At 44.0% G+C, this 19,767-nt stretch overlaps 1 protein-coding gene across 1 annotated transcript in view; it reads left to right on the top strand.

The window, feature by feature from the left end:
- Nucleotides 1–15,996, top strand: part of rab11fip5.L (RAB11 family interacting protein 5 (class 1) L homeolog) — a 30,760-nt gene extending 14,764 nt beyond the window's left edge. Inside the window, exons 3-6 of the mRNA XM_041586763.1 lie at nt 616–1,309; nt 7,060–9,537; nt 11,699–11,861; nt 12,741–15,996. Coding sequence (XP_041442697.1) covers nt 616–1,309; nt 7,060–9,537; nt 11,699–11,861; nt 12,741–12,953 — 3,548 coding nt within the window. The 3' untranslated portion in view covers nt 12,954–15,996. The remainder of the gene's footprint in view (nt 1–615; nt 1,310–7,059; nt 9,538–11,698; nt 11,862–12,740) is intronic.
- The last annotated feature ends 3,771 nt before the right edge of the window (nt 15,997–19,767 follow it).

The raw sequence follows: 19,767 nt of genomic DNA, 5'->3' as shown, positions 1-19,767 counted from the left end.
GGGACTGCTCCTGCTGAATTGTTTCTTAGTACAGGGGAATACCTATGCTGCCATAGTTTTATGGGATCTCTCTGTAGACCAGGGATCCCCAACCTTTTGAACCCGTGAGCAACATTCAGAAGTAAAAGGAGTTGGAGAGCAACACTAGCATGAAAAATGTTCTTGGGGTGCCAAATAAGTGCTGTGATTGGCTATTTGGTAGCCCCTATGTGGATTGTGAACCTACATTGAGGCTCTGTTTGGCAATGTCCCTGGTTTTTATACAGCCAAAACTTGCCTCCAAGCCATAAATTAAAAAATAAGCTCCTGCTTTGAGGCCACTGAGAGCAACATCCATGGGGTTAGAGAGCAACATGTTGCTCACGAGCTACTGGTTGGGGATCACTGCTGTAGACTATGAGCAAACTTAGGGACTGTTCCTGCTGAATTGTGCTTAGTACAGGGGAATACCTATGCTTCCATTGTTTATGGGATCTCTCGGTACAGACTATGGGCAAACGTAGGGGTCTGTTCCTGCTGAATTCCTGCTTAGTACAGGGGAACACATCATAAATACAGATACAATTCGCCTCTGCCCTTACACTTTTTTATTGTAGCCTTTGTGTCATTTCTTAGCACAAAGTGGCGAGGCATCTCCACGCATGACACACAAGAGAGCATTCAGTGATGAGGTCAACCAGCTGAGTATATTTCCTGAACCCAAGGTTGTGCAGAACCTCAAGCCAAAGGGTAGTCCTATCTCAAAGTCATCTGTTTGCATCAATGGGAGCCACGTGTATGCGGAAACATCCCTACCCAAACCTTCGCTGAGTCCACTGGAAAAACTTCCACCTGCGTCAAGGTCATTTCAGAACATTTACAAGAAAGCGGAGGAGAGCAGTGTTTCTGGTGCGGCCACTGGGCAGCTTTATGGCCTTGAGAAGCAAGAGAAGAAGCCGGTAGCTTCTCCCACACCTGTCCAGGAAGTGGTCAAGGACCCAGTAAAGACCAAGAATGATGAGGTCCCAGCAAAGACCAAGAATGATGAGAAGGTTCCAGCAAAGATCATGAATGATGAGATCCATAAGGAGAGCAAACCCGTGCAAATTACCTTGCCAATAGTGTTTAGTGAGGAGCCGCCCAAGGTGAAAGCTCAGGATGGGCATGGGAAAGAGGAGAAGAAGCCAAAGGCCACCCTATTGCACCATGACTCTGGCACCAAGAGCCACGTAGAGCCTGCCCAGCAGATGCCTGTGACTAGTGAGGAGAAGGCCAAGCCAGGCAGTTGGTTTGGCTCTAAAGACACAAAGGAGACCCCACAGAAGCCAAGGTTAGTAACTTCTTATTATTATGGAACATTCTTTCTGAACTGCCACAATTGGATAAATCTGGGCAGATTCCCATTAGTCTATAGTACTTAACTAGAAACAGGGTGGTGTTTTTTAGTGTAAAGCAGCATCATTATCATGAGCACTAATGGGAGGTTCACTTTACTACCTCCCCGACACCAAAACAATGGGAACACCCTTGGGCTGATTCCTAGTTGGGTCCATGCCTTGCCCATGCTTGACCATAGTAAAGAGAGCAGCCAGAAGCAGGAAGTACACCAAAACGGAGCTCTGTTGCTGGATTAGATTGGATTCCCCTAACCACTGGGAGGTCCCTGATTGACCATAGTAAAGAGAGCAGCCCAGAAGCAGGGAGTACAGTGAATGAGAGCTGTAGGTCTGCGTAAGTACTGGGGATGCAACAAATACCAGATTCTGTTTGGGATTCAGTCAAATTGTCCACGTGTGTAGTGCATGGTTCTGTTTAACCCTTCCTTGTCCTAATTTGCATATGTAATTCAGTTTGGGATTTGGTGCATTTCTATTAAAGGGGAAGGGAACCTAGTTGGCACAAAAACCCTCCCTCCTCCCCCCTGGCCTACCCGTCCCGCTGGGCAAATGCCCCAAACTTGTTACTTACCCTTCTGCACAGGTCCAGTCCAGGGAGTTCACAGACGACATCTTCTTCCACGCGATCTTCTTCCTGCTTTGAACGGCGTTTTGGCACATGCGCAGTAGGAGCATTTCGCTGGTACAATCTACTGCGAATGCGCAGTAGATCCATACCGGCGAAATGCTCCTACTGCGCATGTGCCAAAACACCGTTCAAAGCAGGAAGAAGATCGCGTGGAAGAAGATGTCGTCTGTGAACTCCCTGGACTGGACCTGCGCAGAAGGGTAAGTAACAAGTTAGGGGCATTTGCCCAGTGGGACGGGTAGGCCAGGGGGGAGGAGGGAGGGTGGGCAACACACGGGGGGGGGAGGGTTTTTGCGCCAACTAGGTTTCCTTCCCCTTTAAGTACAGGTGATAAATTCTTTGGGTGCTTCCCTCTATGGGACAAGTGCAGAATGGCTCTTTAGCTTTTAGCTGGGTTTCCTGTAAGGTTGACCAGAATTAAAGGGATATAACACGGTGATGGTTAACTGTAGTATAACTATTAAAGGGATACTGTCATGAGAAAACATGTTTTTTCCAAAACGCATCAGTTAATAGTGCTGCTCAGCAGACTTCTGCTATGAAATCCAATTCTCAAAAGAGCAAACAGATTTTTTTATTTTCAATTTTGAAATCTGACATGGGGCTAGACATATTGTCAGTTTCCCAGCTGCGCCAGTTGTGTGACTTTTGCCTGCACTTTAGGATGGAACTGCTTTCTGGCAGGCTGTTTTTTCTCCAACTTAATGTAACTGAATCAGTCTCAGTGTGACTTGACTTTTACTATTAATTTGTTGTTAGATCTTCCAGGGAGCTGTCATCTTGTGTTAGGGAGCTGCTATCTGGTTACCTTCCCATTGTTCTTTTGTTGGGTTGCTGGGGGGGGGGGAAGGGAGGGGGTGATATCACTCCAACTTGCAGTAAAGAGTGATTGAAGTTTATCAGAGCACAAGTCACATGACTGGGGGCAGCTGGGAAACTGACAATATGTCTAGCCCCATGTCAGATTTCAAAATTGAATATAAAAAAATCTGTTTGCTCATTTGAAAAATGAATTTCTGTGCAGAATTCTGTTGGAGCAGCTCTATTAACTGATGCATTTTGAAAAAAACCTGTTTTCCCATTACTGTATCCCTTTAAGCACTTGGGGGTGTATTGAAAATATGTGCCAATAGCTTTATATTGAAAAGTTAGAGAGCAGAAGAGGACATGCACCAACTAGAGACTAGCATCCCTGAGCAGGTTCTCACTATGCAGAAATGGCTGCTTCTCTAAGCAAATGGCTTGCACTGGTATCTAGTCTAGTCCTGCCAGCAATGTCCTACCTCTCAACGCTGCACTGAGCGCTCCTCTCCTGCTTAATCTTCTCTTGTCTTTGTGCCAAATCTCCACCTGCTGCACAACTGCATGCCATTGTGACCAAACTAGAGGTGGGCAGTTGTGAGGGGCTGGTGAAAACAGAAGTGCATATTCTTTTGTTGAAGAGTTCTGAAAGTCTCATGCCAAGAAGCATCAGCTCTCTACTCCCACAGAGGCCTCAGTGTTGAGGGACGGTGCAAATTGACTCTGATCACCTACTTCTTATGTACAACTGTCTGTGCATGCACCAATACAGCGGTACTAACCAAACATGCTAAGGATTCAGACTTGCCGGTTCCATGTACTATAAGGGATCAATAACCGAGTTGCTTTAGCTCACAAAGGCAGTAACTGAAGTCACTACAGTTGGTAAAATATATTTGATTGTGCAGATCTCCAGGGAAATGTACTGTCTTTGCAGTCCTGGTTTAATTGTGGTTCTAGTTTAATGAGCTCAGTTTCTGGTTAGTCAGATGATGGGATTTGATTTGAACCGTAATCCATGTTGCCATTTGCTCAAGAGATGCAATATCCAAAAATGTTCCTGCTGAATTGTGCTTAGTACAGGGGAATACCTATGCTGCCATAGTTTTATAGTATCTCTCTGTACAGACTATGAGCAAACTTAGTGGGGTGTTCCTGCTGAATTGTGCTTAGTACAGAGGAATACCTATGCTGCCATAGTTTTATGGGATCTCTCTGTACAGACTATGAGCAAACTTAGGGGACTGTTCCTGCTGAATTGTGCTTAGTACAGGGAATACCTATGCTGCCATAGTTTTATGGGATCTCTCTGTACAGACTATGAGCAAACTTAGGGGACTGTTCCTGCTGAATTGTGCTTAGTACAGGGGAATACCTATGCTGCCATAGTTTTATGGGATCTTTCTGTACAGACTATGAGTAAAATTAGGGACTGTTCCTGCTGAATTGTGCTAAGTACAGGGAATACCTATGCTGCCATAGTTTTATGGGATCTCTCTGTACAGACTATGAGCAAACTTAGGGACTGTTCCTGCTGAATTGTGCTTAGTACAGAGGAATACCTATGCTGCCATAGTTTTATGGGATCTCTCTGTACAGACTATGAGCAAACTTAGGGACTGTTCCTGCTGAATTGTGCTTAGTACAGGGGAATACCTATGCTGCCATAGTTTTATGGGATCTCTCTGTACAGACTATGAGCAAACTTAGGGGACTGTTCCTGCTGAATTCCTGCTTAGTACAGGGGAACACATCATAAATACAGATACAATTCGCCTCTGCCCTTACACTTTTTTATTGTAGCCTTTGTGTCATTTCTGTACAGACTATGAACAAACATAAGGGTCTGTTCCTGTAGAACTGTGACTAGACTACGGTTGGTCAACCTGTTCCCCAGATCTTCTTAAAGTATCCCAGTGTCCTGACGGTGTAAGACAGCTGTAAGGAGGGTGGAGATTGAGTAGAAAATACAGATGCCAGAATTCATACATGTGCTAAACATACCAAACAATAGATCTCTGCTATACGGCCTTCATACAGCAGATGGATTTCTAAAGCTCTTCTTTTTGCTATGGATGTATGGATGAGCTTTGGGCACTTGGTATAACAGAAAGCAGATGTATGCATTCCATGAAGGGATAATGTAGCAGTGGAGCAGACTGGCAGATAATAATGGGGTGTATCTGTATGTGCAGCAGTGGTGCCCATAATGTGTACTTGTAATAAACAAAACCTGAATGTGTTATAAGGCAACACTGCCCCCTGGTGCTCAACTTTCACTGGGGGAACTTCCCTATTGGCTTGTTGCTTGTCTAGGGGCCACGCTGCAGTGATCATTATATTTATGTGGTGCCTGTATGTAAATCCAAATGACAGGCCTAGGACTCAAGTGAAGAGCAGGAATAAAAGTGGGAAATGGCGTTACCTTCCGAAAACTTGAGATTGAAGGGATTTTCCTTGAACCCAGTATCAGGGATACACATCCATCCTCGGAATCAAAATAGGCCCTGGCCAGAGGCCCCAACAGGCCACACAGAGGCCCAAACAGCCCCCACCAGCCCACTAAATAGTGAGTCTATGGCACCTTACAGCAGCCCCTCTGGCATTTGCCAGAACCCACAGATTGCCAGTGCGGGCCTGCACATCCTTAAAGCGGCAACACAGCCATGTATATGTGGTAGGGTTACTTACTGGTCTTACCAATGTTCTGTGAAGCATTTGTACAGTTATTGATTTACGCATTTTTTTTAAAGGCTTAATGTATTTAGAATTTATTAATATTGATTGGATTTGCATACACACACCCTGATAACAGCATTGACACCCCATCACCTAATAAAACCTGGATTTAATAGAAAATACCTTTTTAATGAAGCAGACAGCAAGGTCTTGTGTTCTCTTAGAGGCCATAGTTGCTCAGTACATACATGGGTTGATAAAGCCCCTCCAGACCAAATTGGCTGCTTATTTGCTAAAAATGCCCTATTTTATATAGTGATCTTATCACAGGGGGCCACATCTTGGAAAGTGTCTGTGACACTCACATGCTCAGTGGGCTCTGATTGGCTGTTGAGAAGCTAAGCTTAGGGCTCGTCACTAATTATCCAGCAGAAAATGAGCTTCCCTGGCTGTAATATAAGCTGATACTACAGGTTTGCTAAATATACAATTCTGATGCTAATTGCACTGGTTTCTGTGCTGCCATGTAGTAATTATGTGTATTAATTACTAATCAGCCTTATATTGTGACATTTCTAGTCTATGTGTACTGTATATTGTGAGTGGGTCCCTAAGCTCAGTAAGTGACAGCAGCACAGAGCATGTGCAGTGAATCAGCAGAAAAGAAGATGGGGAGCTACTGGGGCATCTTTGGAGACACAGATCTTTACTGCTAAAGGGCTGTGGTTGCCTTGGGCTGGTACAGAAGCACAAACCATAATGTACAACATTTCTAGCTACTTCTTTAGTTCTCCTTTAATGACAACTGTCCATCAACATGCTGTTGTGGCTCAGTGTTTCATTTTCAAGAGAATGGGACCCGCAAAGGGCTTTGACCCATGGGGCATTGCATGTTCAGGCCAGGTATTTGTTTCCAGTACTTTGAAGTGAATATCCTCATTTGTAGTAGTTATTTTTAGGATGTATAATAAAAGGGAGTGTGGTTATGTAATGCCCCAGCTAGACAAGAGGCTGTGCTTGTTCAATTCAGCCAAAAAGATCCTTTTTCTAGCGGCAATTTTATTCTGGATCTCCTTCTAGGATCAGCCAAGGGCATGGATCTCACTGGTACCTGCAATCTAATTGATTAGCAGTTGACCAGGACATGGTATATGTGAGAGGCATTTGTGTGTATAGTGCAGGGCTGATGTTGGAAGAACATGCACTTCTGCTGTCACTACTTTCATCGCACATTCCCAGAAAGCCAGACTCTCCTCCTACAAGTCTGTGTGTGTGTGTGTGTGTATAACATGGTCTGGCACTAACGTGGAGGACTGTTTTGTCTTCCCTCCAAAGCCTGGATGTGTCTCCTCAGGTAGAAACCAGCTCCTCTGCCTCTTGCTTTCTTGCTCCCTTCCCTATATTCTCTCTGGTAGTTGACGCTGTTAGCATGCCTAGAACTAACCCAGCTAGTGGTGCCCGTGGAAGCTTCTCTGCCAACAACCCATTTCTTGACTCTCTGCAGAGCAATCCTTTCTCTGAAGAGTTGCTTTCTGACCAGCTGCCTAATTCTTCACCTACTCACTTTTTCTCTAGTTTCCCCTCCGGGTCTATTGCTACCTCAGAAGCTACTGAAAGGGGCTCTTCTCTTTTGGAGGAACACAGTCCATTGGCCTTTTCCACAGCCCCAGAGGTCCACGAGAAGCCCCTACTGCAAGAGAAAAGCACCCATCTGAAGGCTTTGGCTGATCCTAAAGAGGTCTCCGTTGCACCAAGAAACCCATACAGAGCTCCTGTAAATAATGCAGAACTGGAGGAAGAGTTTGATGCCTTTGCTTCTAGTCGGCTTCAGCCTGTCGTTGTTAATCCAACCTCAACAGAAGCAAATGGGAAAAGCCTTCTTAATAATGATGATGGCCAGTCACGTCCTGGTCACTTTATCCAGAGCATAAATATCCAGATTAGTAACTCTGCTCAAAATGAGAAATCTGACCGAACTGTAGGTGTTCTTCCGATGTTACTCCCAAGTACAAAGCCAGAACATTCTCAAGGGGAAGCTATAACTACAGATGAGCTTGTTCCTACAAGCCTTCAATCCACTGATCACACACTATACATTCCCCCTGTTGAGTCTGCAAGAATGCGACCAAACGAAGAACCTTTAACATTAGACCAAGGCAAAGTGTGGTCACTCCTAGACGAGCGGAAAACAGGGGATGGAAATAGGTGGAATTCTAATGAGCGTTTTGCAGCAGAAGAGGTCTCAAACATATATAGGCGTTACAATCCTGGACTCAACCAATATAAACCATTGCCTGAGAGCATTTCCAGTAGGTTACCTTCTGTATCTGATAAAGATGAATATTCCCAGATACATGAAGCTGAACACAAGATTGCTACAGTCTCCCCTCTGATTCTGGAAGAACATGCCATCATTGATTCTCATAAAACCCTTAATCAGGACCCTACATCCAAAAACAGGCACTCCATGAGCATAATTCAGGAGGATGAAACTACAGACCAAGTGGGTCATCACTTTGCTGGAAAGTTGCAGATCTCAACTGAGGAGGCCTCCTACAAAGACTATAATTCTAACAGTGTCTTCTCTGTATCTGGTCAAGAGACTCTACCTGAATTAGGGTCTGTAGTAAGTAAAGGGTTTAATGGGCCTGAAATGAAGTTGCAGGATCTAAACATTGACACAGAACCTACTGGGTCACCTAAGCCCCCATGCCAGGTCTTGCCAATTACAGAGGAGAAAACGAATAATGATAATAACACACAAATACAGAGTAAAGACCGTGATGTTAAAACAAGCCTAAAATTAAGTGAGAATAAATTTGTACCCAATCATATTGTCCCTCCAGTCTCGTATTGCCCTGTAATTGAGATAAAAAGCCCAATGCAGTCTGCTGTCATTCAGGGTGAAAAGTCTGCCTCTGAAGGTCACTGTACCAGTGCAAGAGAAGATAATGATAGGGCAAAGCTGGGTGTCTCAAGTGGGGACTCGACTGTGCCTGAGCCATTCCAAACTTGCCCATCAAAGGTCTCACTTGATACATTGGACATTTCTGGTGAAGACCCAAATAAATTGGATGTTGTAAACCCCACTTCAACCAATGACCTAACTAGGGATCCTCATTATAAAGGTAGCACCGCACAGGAGAACAATGACTTTCATTTCCTAAAACCCATTTCTGTTCCTCCCTCCAAGAGCCTTAAGAATCTAGTTTGTGAGCCAGAAACTTCCAGTTCTATTAGAAGAACTGACCAGTCTAGTTTGCTCTTTGTGTCTGCTGTAGAGGAGCAACTCCCTAATAATGTACCTGATCTACTTAAAATCAAAAAGGAGGCGCTGTTGACACCAGCGCAAGTAACACCACCGCAAGAAGGAAGCTCTCATGCAAATGTGGGTTTAAGTAGAGGATATTATGGGACAGGATTGAAATGCCAGTTAGAGAATGAGTTTGCAGACAGTAAATGTGAGAAGGAATTACAAGAGGACATACAATCTGACTTTCTTCTAAGTAAGCAGTCTACTTGGTCAGCAGATATAATTGTGGACTTTAAGAACGAGGATTTCTGGAGGTCTGAGTCGGACCTCATAGAAGCTTCAAATAACAAAAGTGTTTCTTCACCAGGCAACCCATTTACACCAACTGATAAAACACCATTCCTGAGCAACAAGAACCCTTTTGCTGACTGCTCGCTAAGTCATAGTTCTGAGGCTTCCCTGCCAGAAGATGCAAGCTTCAAGGACCTTCATGTACAAACGGCACTTAACAATCCCTCCCACAACACTGTCCCTGCCAATCTAAAACCCTCTTCCGTTCATGGTGGTCCACCACTGGCCTTTTCTACACCTTCATTTGTAGCTGTACCAAACCCTAAGTTATCCAATTTCCCCTCTCCAATTATGCCTTCTGCAACCTCTGCGGTCAACACTACGACCACAACAAACACCCAATCTCCAGCCCTGTCCTCTGCTTCCAGTGGGGAGAAAGCATCTGGCCTTTCCGTACTGCCCCAGGAGACACAGCCAGCTGAGAATCCCTTTATGCCAGTGAAAACCAGGTGAGCGCAGTGTGAAAGGTTGGCTCCTGGGTTGTGACTTCTTATTTGGCGAGTGCATTGTGTTATGTTTATTATGTGTTCGAGCACCTCCTCATTGCCGCAGAGATCATTCAGCTTGTATAGGAAGAAAAGCCACTTTGATAAGGGAATGTTTAGTTGGAGCATGAAGGGGTGGGTGGTGGTTAGTCTGATGCTTCCCATGCACTGGTGTTTTTCCACAGCTATCTCTCTTTTTCTGGCTAATCCTCTCTTTTTCTGGCTAATCCTTACTGATCTCTCTGCATCTACCTACTATTGCCTCTACTCATGGATCCCATCAAAGATGGAAATTAGATTCCTTGCACTTTGCAATTATCCAAGTGATTTGGCCACAGGTTGGTTTGGGGTTACTTACTAACTCTTGCATTCACAAAGGTTATCCATTACTGCCTGGATTTTGTGTTGCCCAACTAGTGCTGGTATAATTGCACCACCGTTTTATTTGCTCTTTTTAGGGAACTCAAATGATAACCAGTGGTTTGGGCAGAAAATTGCCAAATTGTTTTGAAGTCCTCAGTCTCCCTATGGTCGGCATTGCACTGGTCTAGCCAACCCCTGTAACTGTTTCGGGCTCAGTAAGCTACTTGTACATGGCCTGTGCCTCCTGCTTTACAATACGAAGAGTGTTACATTTATTGTTGTTGTAGGAAGATTAGTCTTTTGTCCCACAGCACTTCCTCAGGTTTGTGCCTTATTCCACATGTGCTTGTTTCTCATACTAGATCAGGGGTAGATTAGAAGGGAGCCAAAACAGACTGAAATTGTAGGACGTTCTTTACTGTTGTCCTTGTTTTGGATTTTCGTTTCTCTATCATGAGGTGTAAGGTATTTGGTAAGAACCTTCTATTCTTCATTAACTGTAGCATCGGAATATAGGGATATAGTGTAAACCATACCTCTAAACAGTTGCCTACAAAATATATGAGCATTTCCACCCCTGAATGGTAGCCAGGGGGGGGGGGGCTGTAGGGACAAGAGATCCCAAGATCTTTTATAGGGAAACTTTTTTCCAGTATATTCAGACATCCTGATGGTACATGTTTGATGGTTAGAAAACCAAAGGCTTTCTCTGTCCCTTCAAATCCAGTCCTAACAATTGATCTTGTAGAAGAGGTAGTATAACATGGATTACTAGGAGCACAAAGAGTTGGTGAGGCTACAATGGGAGATGCACAATATCAAGAGCATGCCTTCCACAATGGGAGATCCACAAATGCACTTCGTAATATTCTTCCCTTACCATTTGTATTGTTTCACTCTTGTCCTCTTCTTTATTCATGTATCTATTTTTCCTACTACTTGGTTCCGAGAAGTGGCAGGTACAGGAGGTGCCATGAGGCATTTGGAGCTTTCTGTTGCATGCCTTCCTTCCACAAGCTGCCTAGACTGGCTCTTGCATGCTTCTACCTAGAAGCTGTCTGGCTTGTGCCCAGGTACCTTGCGTTCTAGGCTACTCGTGCCTAGTTTCCTAGAAGGTGTTTGTGTAGTGGTCATTGTTTGCTCATGTGATGGTAAAATAAAATCTCTTGGAGGACCTGCAGTTCTCTGGAGGGTTCTGAAGTTGATGTCCATGGTACTTGTGAGGTAGAAGGCATTGCAGCTGATCTTCTGCTCTCTTGCTCCTTAGGTACCTTGGGTCTGTTGGTTGATTCCTTGCTCTTGGGTCTGTTGGTTGATTCCTTGCTCTCTCTCTAAAGGTTTCTGGCTTTTGGTCGCTTTCCCTTTCTTTTGCACTGGTATCTATAGGTAATTGCAGCTTCTGCTCATGTATTTATCCAGATAAGCACAGTATGCTCACACGTGATTTGGTTACTTTTTTTAGGCAGTCGGTTTATCTTTAATGTTCGAGGGGCTGCAACAGGACTGGTAAAAGCAGTACTAGTAGCTCCTCTGTCCATTAAAGCAACACTATTGATTGCCCTGGTTTATTCCTATGGGGGAACCTGGGCATCTGTCCTGGCAGTGGCTTTGCAGAGGAGGTTTGTGGTCCCGTGACATGACTGCATTGAATCTTGTGTGTGTGTGCGCGTGTTTTTACCTGGATAAATGTCTGTCTTATCGTTTCTAACCTCGAGTACGTTCCTCTGATTTCCATTCTTGTCCTCTCTCTCTGTTCCTCCAGCCCTCACCCTGTGAAACCCATCAGTGCTGCTTTGTCCAACACGGAAAAGAAGGGGCACAAACCAGGCCTGACCACGGCGCTGAGCAGCGGCCTGGAGATGCTGAAATCTGTCACTAGCGGGCAGCACGTCGCGCCGAAGAAGCAGGAAGTGGACAGACTCAAGGTAATGTTGCCAGAAGTTCCTTAGATTAACATTTAATGTTTTTGATCCCAAAAACATTTTTAAAATTATAATTTTAGGTGTGGTTGTCCTCCAAGCCTTCTTGAGGACATCACAGAAGTGGCAGTTTGGATAGAAGTTAATCCACATTGCTTTGGATTTCTATCGATCTTCACCAGTGATGAGAATTTATTCGGGTAAGGAAGAAAATTACCGGCACTCATGACTCAAAGCAAGCAGGCCAGGCCCTGCGTGTTTATTACAAAGTAACGTTTTGGGGGCACGCCCCTTCGTCATAAACGCTCCTGAAACGTTATTTTGTAATAAACACGCCTGGCCTGCTTGCTTTGAGTCATGAGTGCCGGTAATTTTCTTCCTAACCCAAGTCTATTTGAGGGTGCCGACCCTGTTTTTACCGAGCACCGGACCAATATCCTTTGCAAAAAAGTTTCGCCCAGAAAAAAATGCTCATTGACTTTGATACATTTGGACAAAAAAGTCTCCAGGAAAAATAAACTCCTATTAACTATAATGCATTAGGACTAAAAAATTGTCATAACAAAAAACAGCAATTGACTTTAGTACATTGAGTAAGAAAAAAATTTGTGCGCTTAAAAAAAGTTGTGTGTAAAAACGCCCATTGACTTCAATGTGTTTTTACAAATTTTTCTGTGAAGTGAAATGGGACAGATTCGCTCATCACTAACCTTCACCCTTTTTGTGCGCACAACTAAAACCTCAAATGGTGATGTCTAAGGGAAGCAATATTTTAGCTCCCAGCCCTGTGTATAAATACAAATAATATAAACCCCGTAAATCTGGATCAATGATGGCAGAATGTAGTCTTTGTGAGCGCAGCTAATGCCCCAATTCTCTCGACAGGATTTCTCCGCACCAGACCTGGCCGCCAAGTATTACCACCTGACTCACGACGAGCTGATCTCGCTGTTGTTACAACGCGAGGCTGAGCTGGGCCGGAAGCAGGAGCACGTGCGAGAACTAGAGGACTACATTGACCAACTGCTGGTGCGCATCATAGATCAGGCACCCACCCTCCTGCAAGTTCCACTGGAGTGTATGAAGGACAAGAAATGAGGCCGCCCCTGAGGAGCACACTAGGGATTTAACTGGATGTAGGTTCATGCTGAGTAACCAATGGCCAGAGTTCAGTTTTTGGCTGCAGATTTTTGGTGTTGGACTGACACAAGTTTTGGTGGGGGGGGAGGATTTGGGAGAAGTGTATCTGATGTATTAGTAGGGTTCCCTTTATACCCTCACTTGCCTATATTCTTTTCATACATGCATTTCTACACATGGATTGGAGATGACATATTGCTTGTTTAGGCTGAGGCATTGCTGCTAGATTTGAGTAACACAGGGTTGTCCCTTGTATAGAGACATCAACACCTTTGGGCAAATCCTCATCTAATCCAAGCAATATGGCAGCCCGCTCATAGGTAAGTGCAAATCTCTAGACTTTAACCTATGGCTCCATGTCTTATTGGAAGTAAAAGGAATGTGCCCTTCATCACAAACTGTATATTCTCCCTTTAACCAGTTCCCTAATATAAAGGCATTGTTATTATTCCATACAGGCTAAATACTGCTCTCCTGTTTCTTAAGCCAGTGTGTGGTTTAATTCTGCTCTTTCCCTTTGGGATGTGCAACAGCACAATGTGTATATTTTGGCTCTTTTAGCTTTATCCTTGGAGAATTCCTCATGCAGAGAATGTACTTACAAGCATGTGCCAAAGAGAGGACTGCTTAGCCTTGCATGCTCTGGCCAGTGGGGAGAGAAGCTGCAGGAGCAGTACTCACCGGTTTCTGATCACCTGCAACTTGCTGAACATTCATGTTAGTAACGTTCAAATGAATCTACTCCCTGGTCTCTACCAAATATCCTAGCATACAAGCTTTATTCCCAGTCACAAACCAAAACTGACTCTGGAAAGTGTCTTCCTGCTTAGGAAATGGTTTTGGTCCTTTTCCGGAGGGGAATCATTTCAATGTGCATGCTGCTTAACGGGAGGAGACAATCTCAAATGCATCGCTCTCGGACAATCCATGTGCCTTTTTTTTTTTTTTTTACTGAACCCTGACTGCCTGTATATGAAAGTGTGCTGCCTCTGCTTATAGAAACGGCCATATATAGTCAATATTTACAGCTCCAAGGCCTGGCATTGATTTCCACAATATTAGAAATATAAGGTGGCATGTAAGTGTTAATGTACAGTAGAAAATGCCTATTGTTTCTCTTTTAAATCTGTCTCGGTAAGTGTTTTGGAGAGTTCTGGGGGGGGGGAATTGGTGATGGAAAATCACTGCAGATCTGTGATGTTAGTTCGTACTATAAGGTTAGTAAGGCCCAGAAAGGGTATAGGGTTATTGTTGGCACTGGGCTGCTGTATCTCACGCCACTGTCATCCGCTGAATGCCTGTTATATTGGCACTGCTTATGTATGTAAGTCCCAGCGAAGCAAATGGCACTGGGGAGGGTCTTGCAGGCAGGGGAGGGTCTTGCAGGCAGGGGAGGGTCTTGCAGGCAGGGGAGGGACTCTTAGGCAGAGGGGTGAATCTGCGGAGGTTATTTAGGGCTGTGCTGGGAATTCTATGTGGCACAGAGCAGCTGACAGTGAGCAATGGCACAGCAGCCCTAACTCATAAAACTGAAATAAATAGAATGACGGCAGATTTGCTTTAATCTACATTGTGCTTTCCCCAGGTAGTCTGTCTGTCTTCTCATTCAAATTCCCACGAAGCTGTAATATAGAAAAGGACTGTTTATTATTATTATTATTATTATAATAATAATAATATCAAAGCACTTGCAATAATGGTGTGATCTAGAGACATCTGGCAGCACCTGAACCCAACACCTTGATCTTACGGGTGTCGTGGGCTGAGTGTGTCTGTCTGACTGTCTCTACACTGTACCCACAGTCTTCCATACAAGCAATATATCTGCTGCCCACGGGCCCTCTGTACCCTCTCATATCAGAGGAGCTTCCTTGCTGTTGCCAAATCCAGCCTCGTTATCTCTCTGTATTGTCAGTATTTTTCTGTATTCTCAGGTTACACTTACATCTGTGGCCAAACACTCCTTCCATAACCACATTCTATTGCCTGGAAAGGTCTCTTCTTAAACCATTACACTCCTGCAGATGTCTCTTCTTAACCTGTTACACTCCTGCTGATGTTTCTTCTTAACCCGTTACACTCCTGCTGATGTTTCTTCTTAACCCATTACACTACTGCTGATGTCTTTTCTTAAGCCATTACTCTACTATAGATTTCTCTTCTAAACCAATTACACTCCTGCTGATGTCTCTTTTTAATCTGTTACTCTACTTTAGATGTCTCTTCTTAACCTGTTACACTCCTGCAGATGTCTCTTATTAACCTGTTACACTACTAGAGGTGGGTGAGGATGGCGTTGCCCATCCAGGCTTAGGAGAAAGACACACCATGAGTTTTAGCATCAGTTGCCCATAGAGGGTTATTGCCCCTGTCCTCGGAGAGATGTGTGGGTGTCACTTCTGCATCTCTGACCCCAACAATCCACTCAGTAGCCCCTTCTGTGGAACTTGCTAAACTTGGCACAGGCGGGGGCATCAGAAACACTCAGGTTTATAGGCACACAGGGTCCCAGTCTCTCCTGTCCTACAGACGCCTCTATTCCCCAAACTGCCTCTCCCGACTGTCACTTGTGCATCTCCTGCACTGCTCACGCTCACTCCTCATTCCACATGTGACAGCAGCTCAGCTCAGTATTAATAATAATAATACCCACAGTTGCCTTGTCTGTTCATGGGGTTTCTTTAACCCCCAACGGTTCAGTCTTGTTTCTCCACTCTGCCATCTTGCCCCCCCCAAGTGCAGTACAGACACCCCATATAATAGTCCTTATGAATATCTGCCCCCCTCCCCCAGGCTTTTTACTTTTATATCAGAAAGTTACAAGGTTTCAGTTAATCCTGACTATGCCTAAGTTGGAGAGTCTCTAAGTCTCCTGTTTTTGTGTTACGTCCTGTTATATACGAATATATATTTTATATTGACTCTTGCTAATGTTTATTATTAAAGAGCTCCTGGTGTATGTTTTAAAGCACTTTAAGGAAAATAAAGTATGTTAAATGCCTGTCTTTTGTGTCTTTGATTTTCTGCACAGAAAGGGGGACTGTTCCTGCTGAATTGTGCTTAGTACAGGGAATACCTATGCTGCCATAGTTTTATGGGATCTCTCTGTACAGACTATGAGCAAACTTAGGGGACTGTTCCTGCTGAATTGTGCTTAGTACAGAGGAATACCTATGCTGCCATAGTTTTATGGGATCTCTCTGTACAGACTATGAGCAAACTTAGGGGACTGTTCCTGCTGAATTGTGCTTAGTACAGGGGAATACCTATGCTGCCATAGTTTTATGGGATCTCTCTGTACAGACTATGAGCAAACTTAGGGGCTGTTCCTGCTGAATTGTGCTTAGTACAGGGAATACCTATGCTGTCATAGTTTTATGGGATCTCTCTGTACAGACTATGAGCAAACTTAGGGGCTGTTCCTGCTGAATTGTGCTTAGTACAGGGAATACCTATGCTGCCATAGTTTTATGGGATCTCTCTGTACAGACTATGAGCAAACTTAGGGGCTGTTCCTGCTGAATTGTGCTTAGTACAGGGGAATACCTATGCTGCCATAGTTTTATGGGATCTCTCTGTACAGACTATGAGCAAATGTAGGGACTGTTCCTGCTGAATTGTGCTTAGTACAGGGGATACCTATGCTGCCATAGTTTTATGGGATCTCTCTGTACAGACTATGAGCAAACTTAGGGGACTGTTCTTGCTGAATTGTGCTTAGTACAGGGGATACCTATGCTGCCATAGTTTTATCGGATCTCTCTGTACAGACTGAGCAAACTTAGGGGACTGTTCTTGCTGAATTGTGCTTAGTACAGGGGGATACCTATGCTGCCATAGTTTTATCGGATCTCTCTGTACAGACTGAGCAAACTTAGGGGACTGTTCTTGCTGAATTGTGCTTAGTACAGGGGGATACCTATGCTGCCATAGTTTTATGGGGTCTCTCTGTACAGACTATGAGCAAACATAGGGACTGTTCCTGCTGAATTGTGCTTAGAACAGGGGAATATCTACAGTTAGGTCCATAAATCTTTGGACAGAGACAACTTTTTTCTAATTTTGGTTCTGTACATGACCACAATGAATTTTAAATGAAACAACTCAACTGCAGACTTTCAGCTTTAATTCAGTGGGAACAAAAAGATTGTATAAAAATGTGAGGAACTAAAGCCTTTTTTAACACAATCGCTTCATTTCAGGGGCTCAAAAGTAATTGGACAATTGACTCAAAGGCTATTTCATGGGCAGGTGGGGGAAAGTCCTTCGATATGTCATTATCAATGAAGAAGATAAAAGCCTTGGAGTTGATTTGAGGGGGGGGGGGGTGTATGTGGAACAGACCACATGAGGACAAAGGAGCTCTCCATGCAGGTGAAACAAGCCATCCTTGCGCTGCAAAAACAGAAAAAACCCATCCGAGAAATTGCTACAATATTGGGAGAAGCAAAATCTACCGTTTGCTACATCGTGAGAAAGAAAACACTGGTGAACTCAGCCACGCAAAAAGACCTGGATGTCCACGGAAGACAACAGTGGTGGATGATCACAGAATCATTTCCATGGTGAAGAAAAACCCCTTCACAAGCGCCAAACAAGTGAACAACAGTCTCCAGGAGGTAGAGTCTCCATATCCAAGTCTACCATAAAGAGAAGACTGTATGAAAGTAAATACAGAGGGTGCACTGCAAGGTACAAGCCACTCATAACCATCAAGAATAGAAAGGCTACATCGGACTTGTTAAAAAACATCTAAAAAAGCCAGCACAGTTCTGGAAAAAACATTCTTTGGACAGATGAAACCAAGATGAACTTCTAGCAGAATGGTGCAAGAAAAAAGTATGGAGAAGATGGAGAAGGTGTGGAAGAGCTGATGATCCAAAGCATAGCACATGATGTATAAAACATTTGGGAGGCAGTGTGATGGCTTGAGCGTGCATGGCTGCCAGTGGCACTGGGACACTAGTGTTTATCCATCATGTGACACAGGACAGAAGCACAAGAATGAATTCTGAGCTGTTCAGAGACACCGTCTGCTTAAATGAAAGAAGTGGAATATTCTTGAATGGCCAAGTCAATCATCTGATCTGAAACCAATTCAGTTGCATTTCACTTGTTGAAGACTAAACTTGGGACAGAAAGGCCACAAACAAACAGCAACTGAAAGCCGCTGCAGTAAAGGCCTGGCGGAGCATTAAAAAGGAGGAAACCCAGAATCTGGTGATGTCCATGAGTTCAAGACATTAGGCTGTCATTGCCAGCAAAGGGTTTTCAACCAAATATTAGAAATGAACATTTTACTTGCCATGTTGGCCAGAGGTCACACATTCTACTGGGCCTTTGATACTATATATTGGCCATATCTGTGGGAAGTCCTAACCCACTTTGGCTTTGGGCCCAGATTTGTAGGCTGGGTTTTTTAAATATATTAATAGTAAAAAGATGCAGGTTGAGTGTTGCTCCATTAAATAACGATACCAGTATGGTTGTAAGAGATACAGAAAAGGCAGATGTGCTAAACCAGTTCTTTTCATCAGAGGAGCCTGAGTTCCCAGGCTCCCTTCATAGCTGCACTAGTGACTCAGGATATGATCCATAAAGCTTTAATAAAAATTAATGTAAACAATGCTCCAGGGCCTGATAGCATACACCCCGGGTTCTAAGAGAGCTTAGTTCGGTTTTAGACCAGCCCCCATATTTGATTTTCTCTGATTCACTTTCATCTGGTATGGTGCCTATGGATTGGAGAAAAGCTGATGTTATTCCAATATTTAAAAAGGGATTACGATCTCAGCCTGGCAATTATAGGCCAGTAAACTTGACATCTGTGGTGGGCAAATTATTTGAAGGCTTGTTAAGGGAACACATTCAAAATTTTGTCCTAGTGAATGTCATTATAAGCAGCAATCAGCATGGCTTTATGAAGGATAGGTCATGTCAGACAAAATTGATTGCTTTTTATGATGAGGTAAGTAAGATGCTGGGCAGTGTGGGAGGGGGCAGTGGATGTGATCTATTTGGATTTTGCCAAAGCGTTTGATACTGTGCCCCACAAACGACTGCTTTCTAAACTAAGGTCTGTTGGGCTTAATGAAGTCGTTTGCATGTGGATAGGAAACTGGCTACAGGATCGGGTACAGAGGGTGGTTGTTAATGGGACATTCTCTACTTGGAGTAAGGTTCTTAGTGGGTCCCTCAGGGCTCAGTATTGGGTCCACTTTTATTTAACTTGTTCATTAATGACTTAGGGGAGGGTGTTGTAAGTAATGTATCAGTGTTTGCAGATGACACAAAACTATCAGCCCAATTAATTCCATCCAGGATGTGGCACTTGCAACAGGATCTTGACTAACTGGCAATCTGGGCAGCTAAGTGGCAAATGAGATTCAATGTTGATAAATGTAAAGTCCTGCACCTGGGATGTAAAAATATCCACTTATACCCTTAATGGGACTGCACTAGGCAAATCCATAATGGAGACGGAGCTTGGAGTCCTTGTAGATGATAAACTTGTCTGTAGCAAGTAATGCCAGTCAGCAGCATCAAGGGCAAATAAGGTCTTGAGTTGTATTAAATGGGGCAGAGAGTCACGGGAGGAGGGGGTCCCACTGTATAGAGCACTGGTAAGGCCCCATCTAGAATATGCCCTACAGTTTTGGTCTCCATCACTCAAACAGGACATTATTGTATTAGAGAGGGTACAGAGAAGGGCAACTAAGCTGGTAAAGGGAAAATCTTAGCTATGAGGAAAGACTGGCCAAATTGGGGATGT

This window comes from Xenopus laevis, chromosome 1L, assembly GCF_017654675.1.
Source record: "Xenopus laevis strain J_2021 chromosome 1L, Xenopus_laevis_v10.1, whole genome shotgun sequence".
Taxonomy (NCBI): domain Eukaryota; kingdom Metazoa; phylum Chordata; class Amphibia; order Anura; family Pipidae; genus Xenopus; species Xenopus laevis.
Note: the sequence above shows the minus strand (reverse complement) of the source record. Positions and strands in the feature narration are given on the sequence as shown.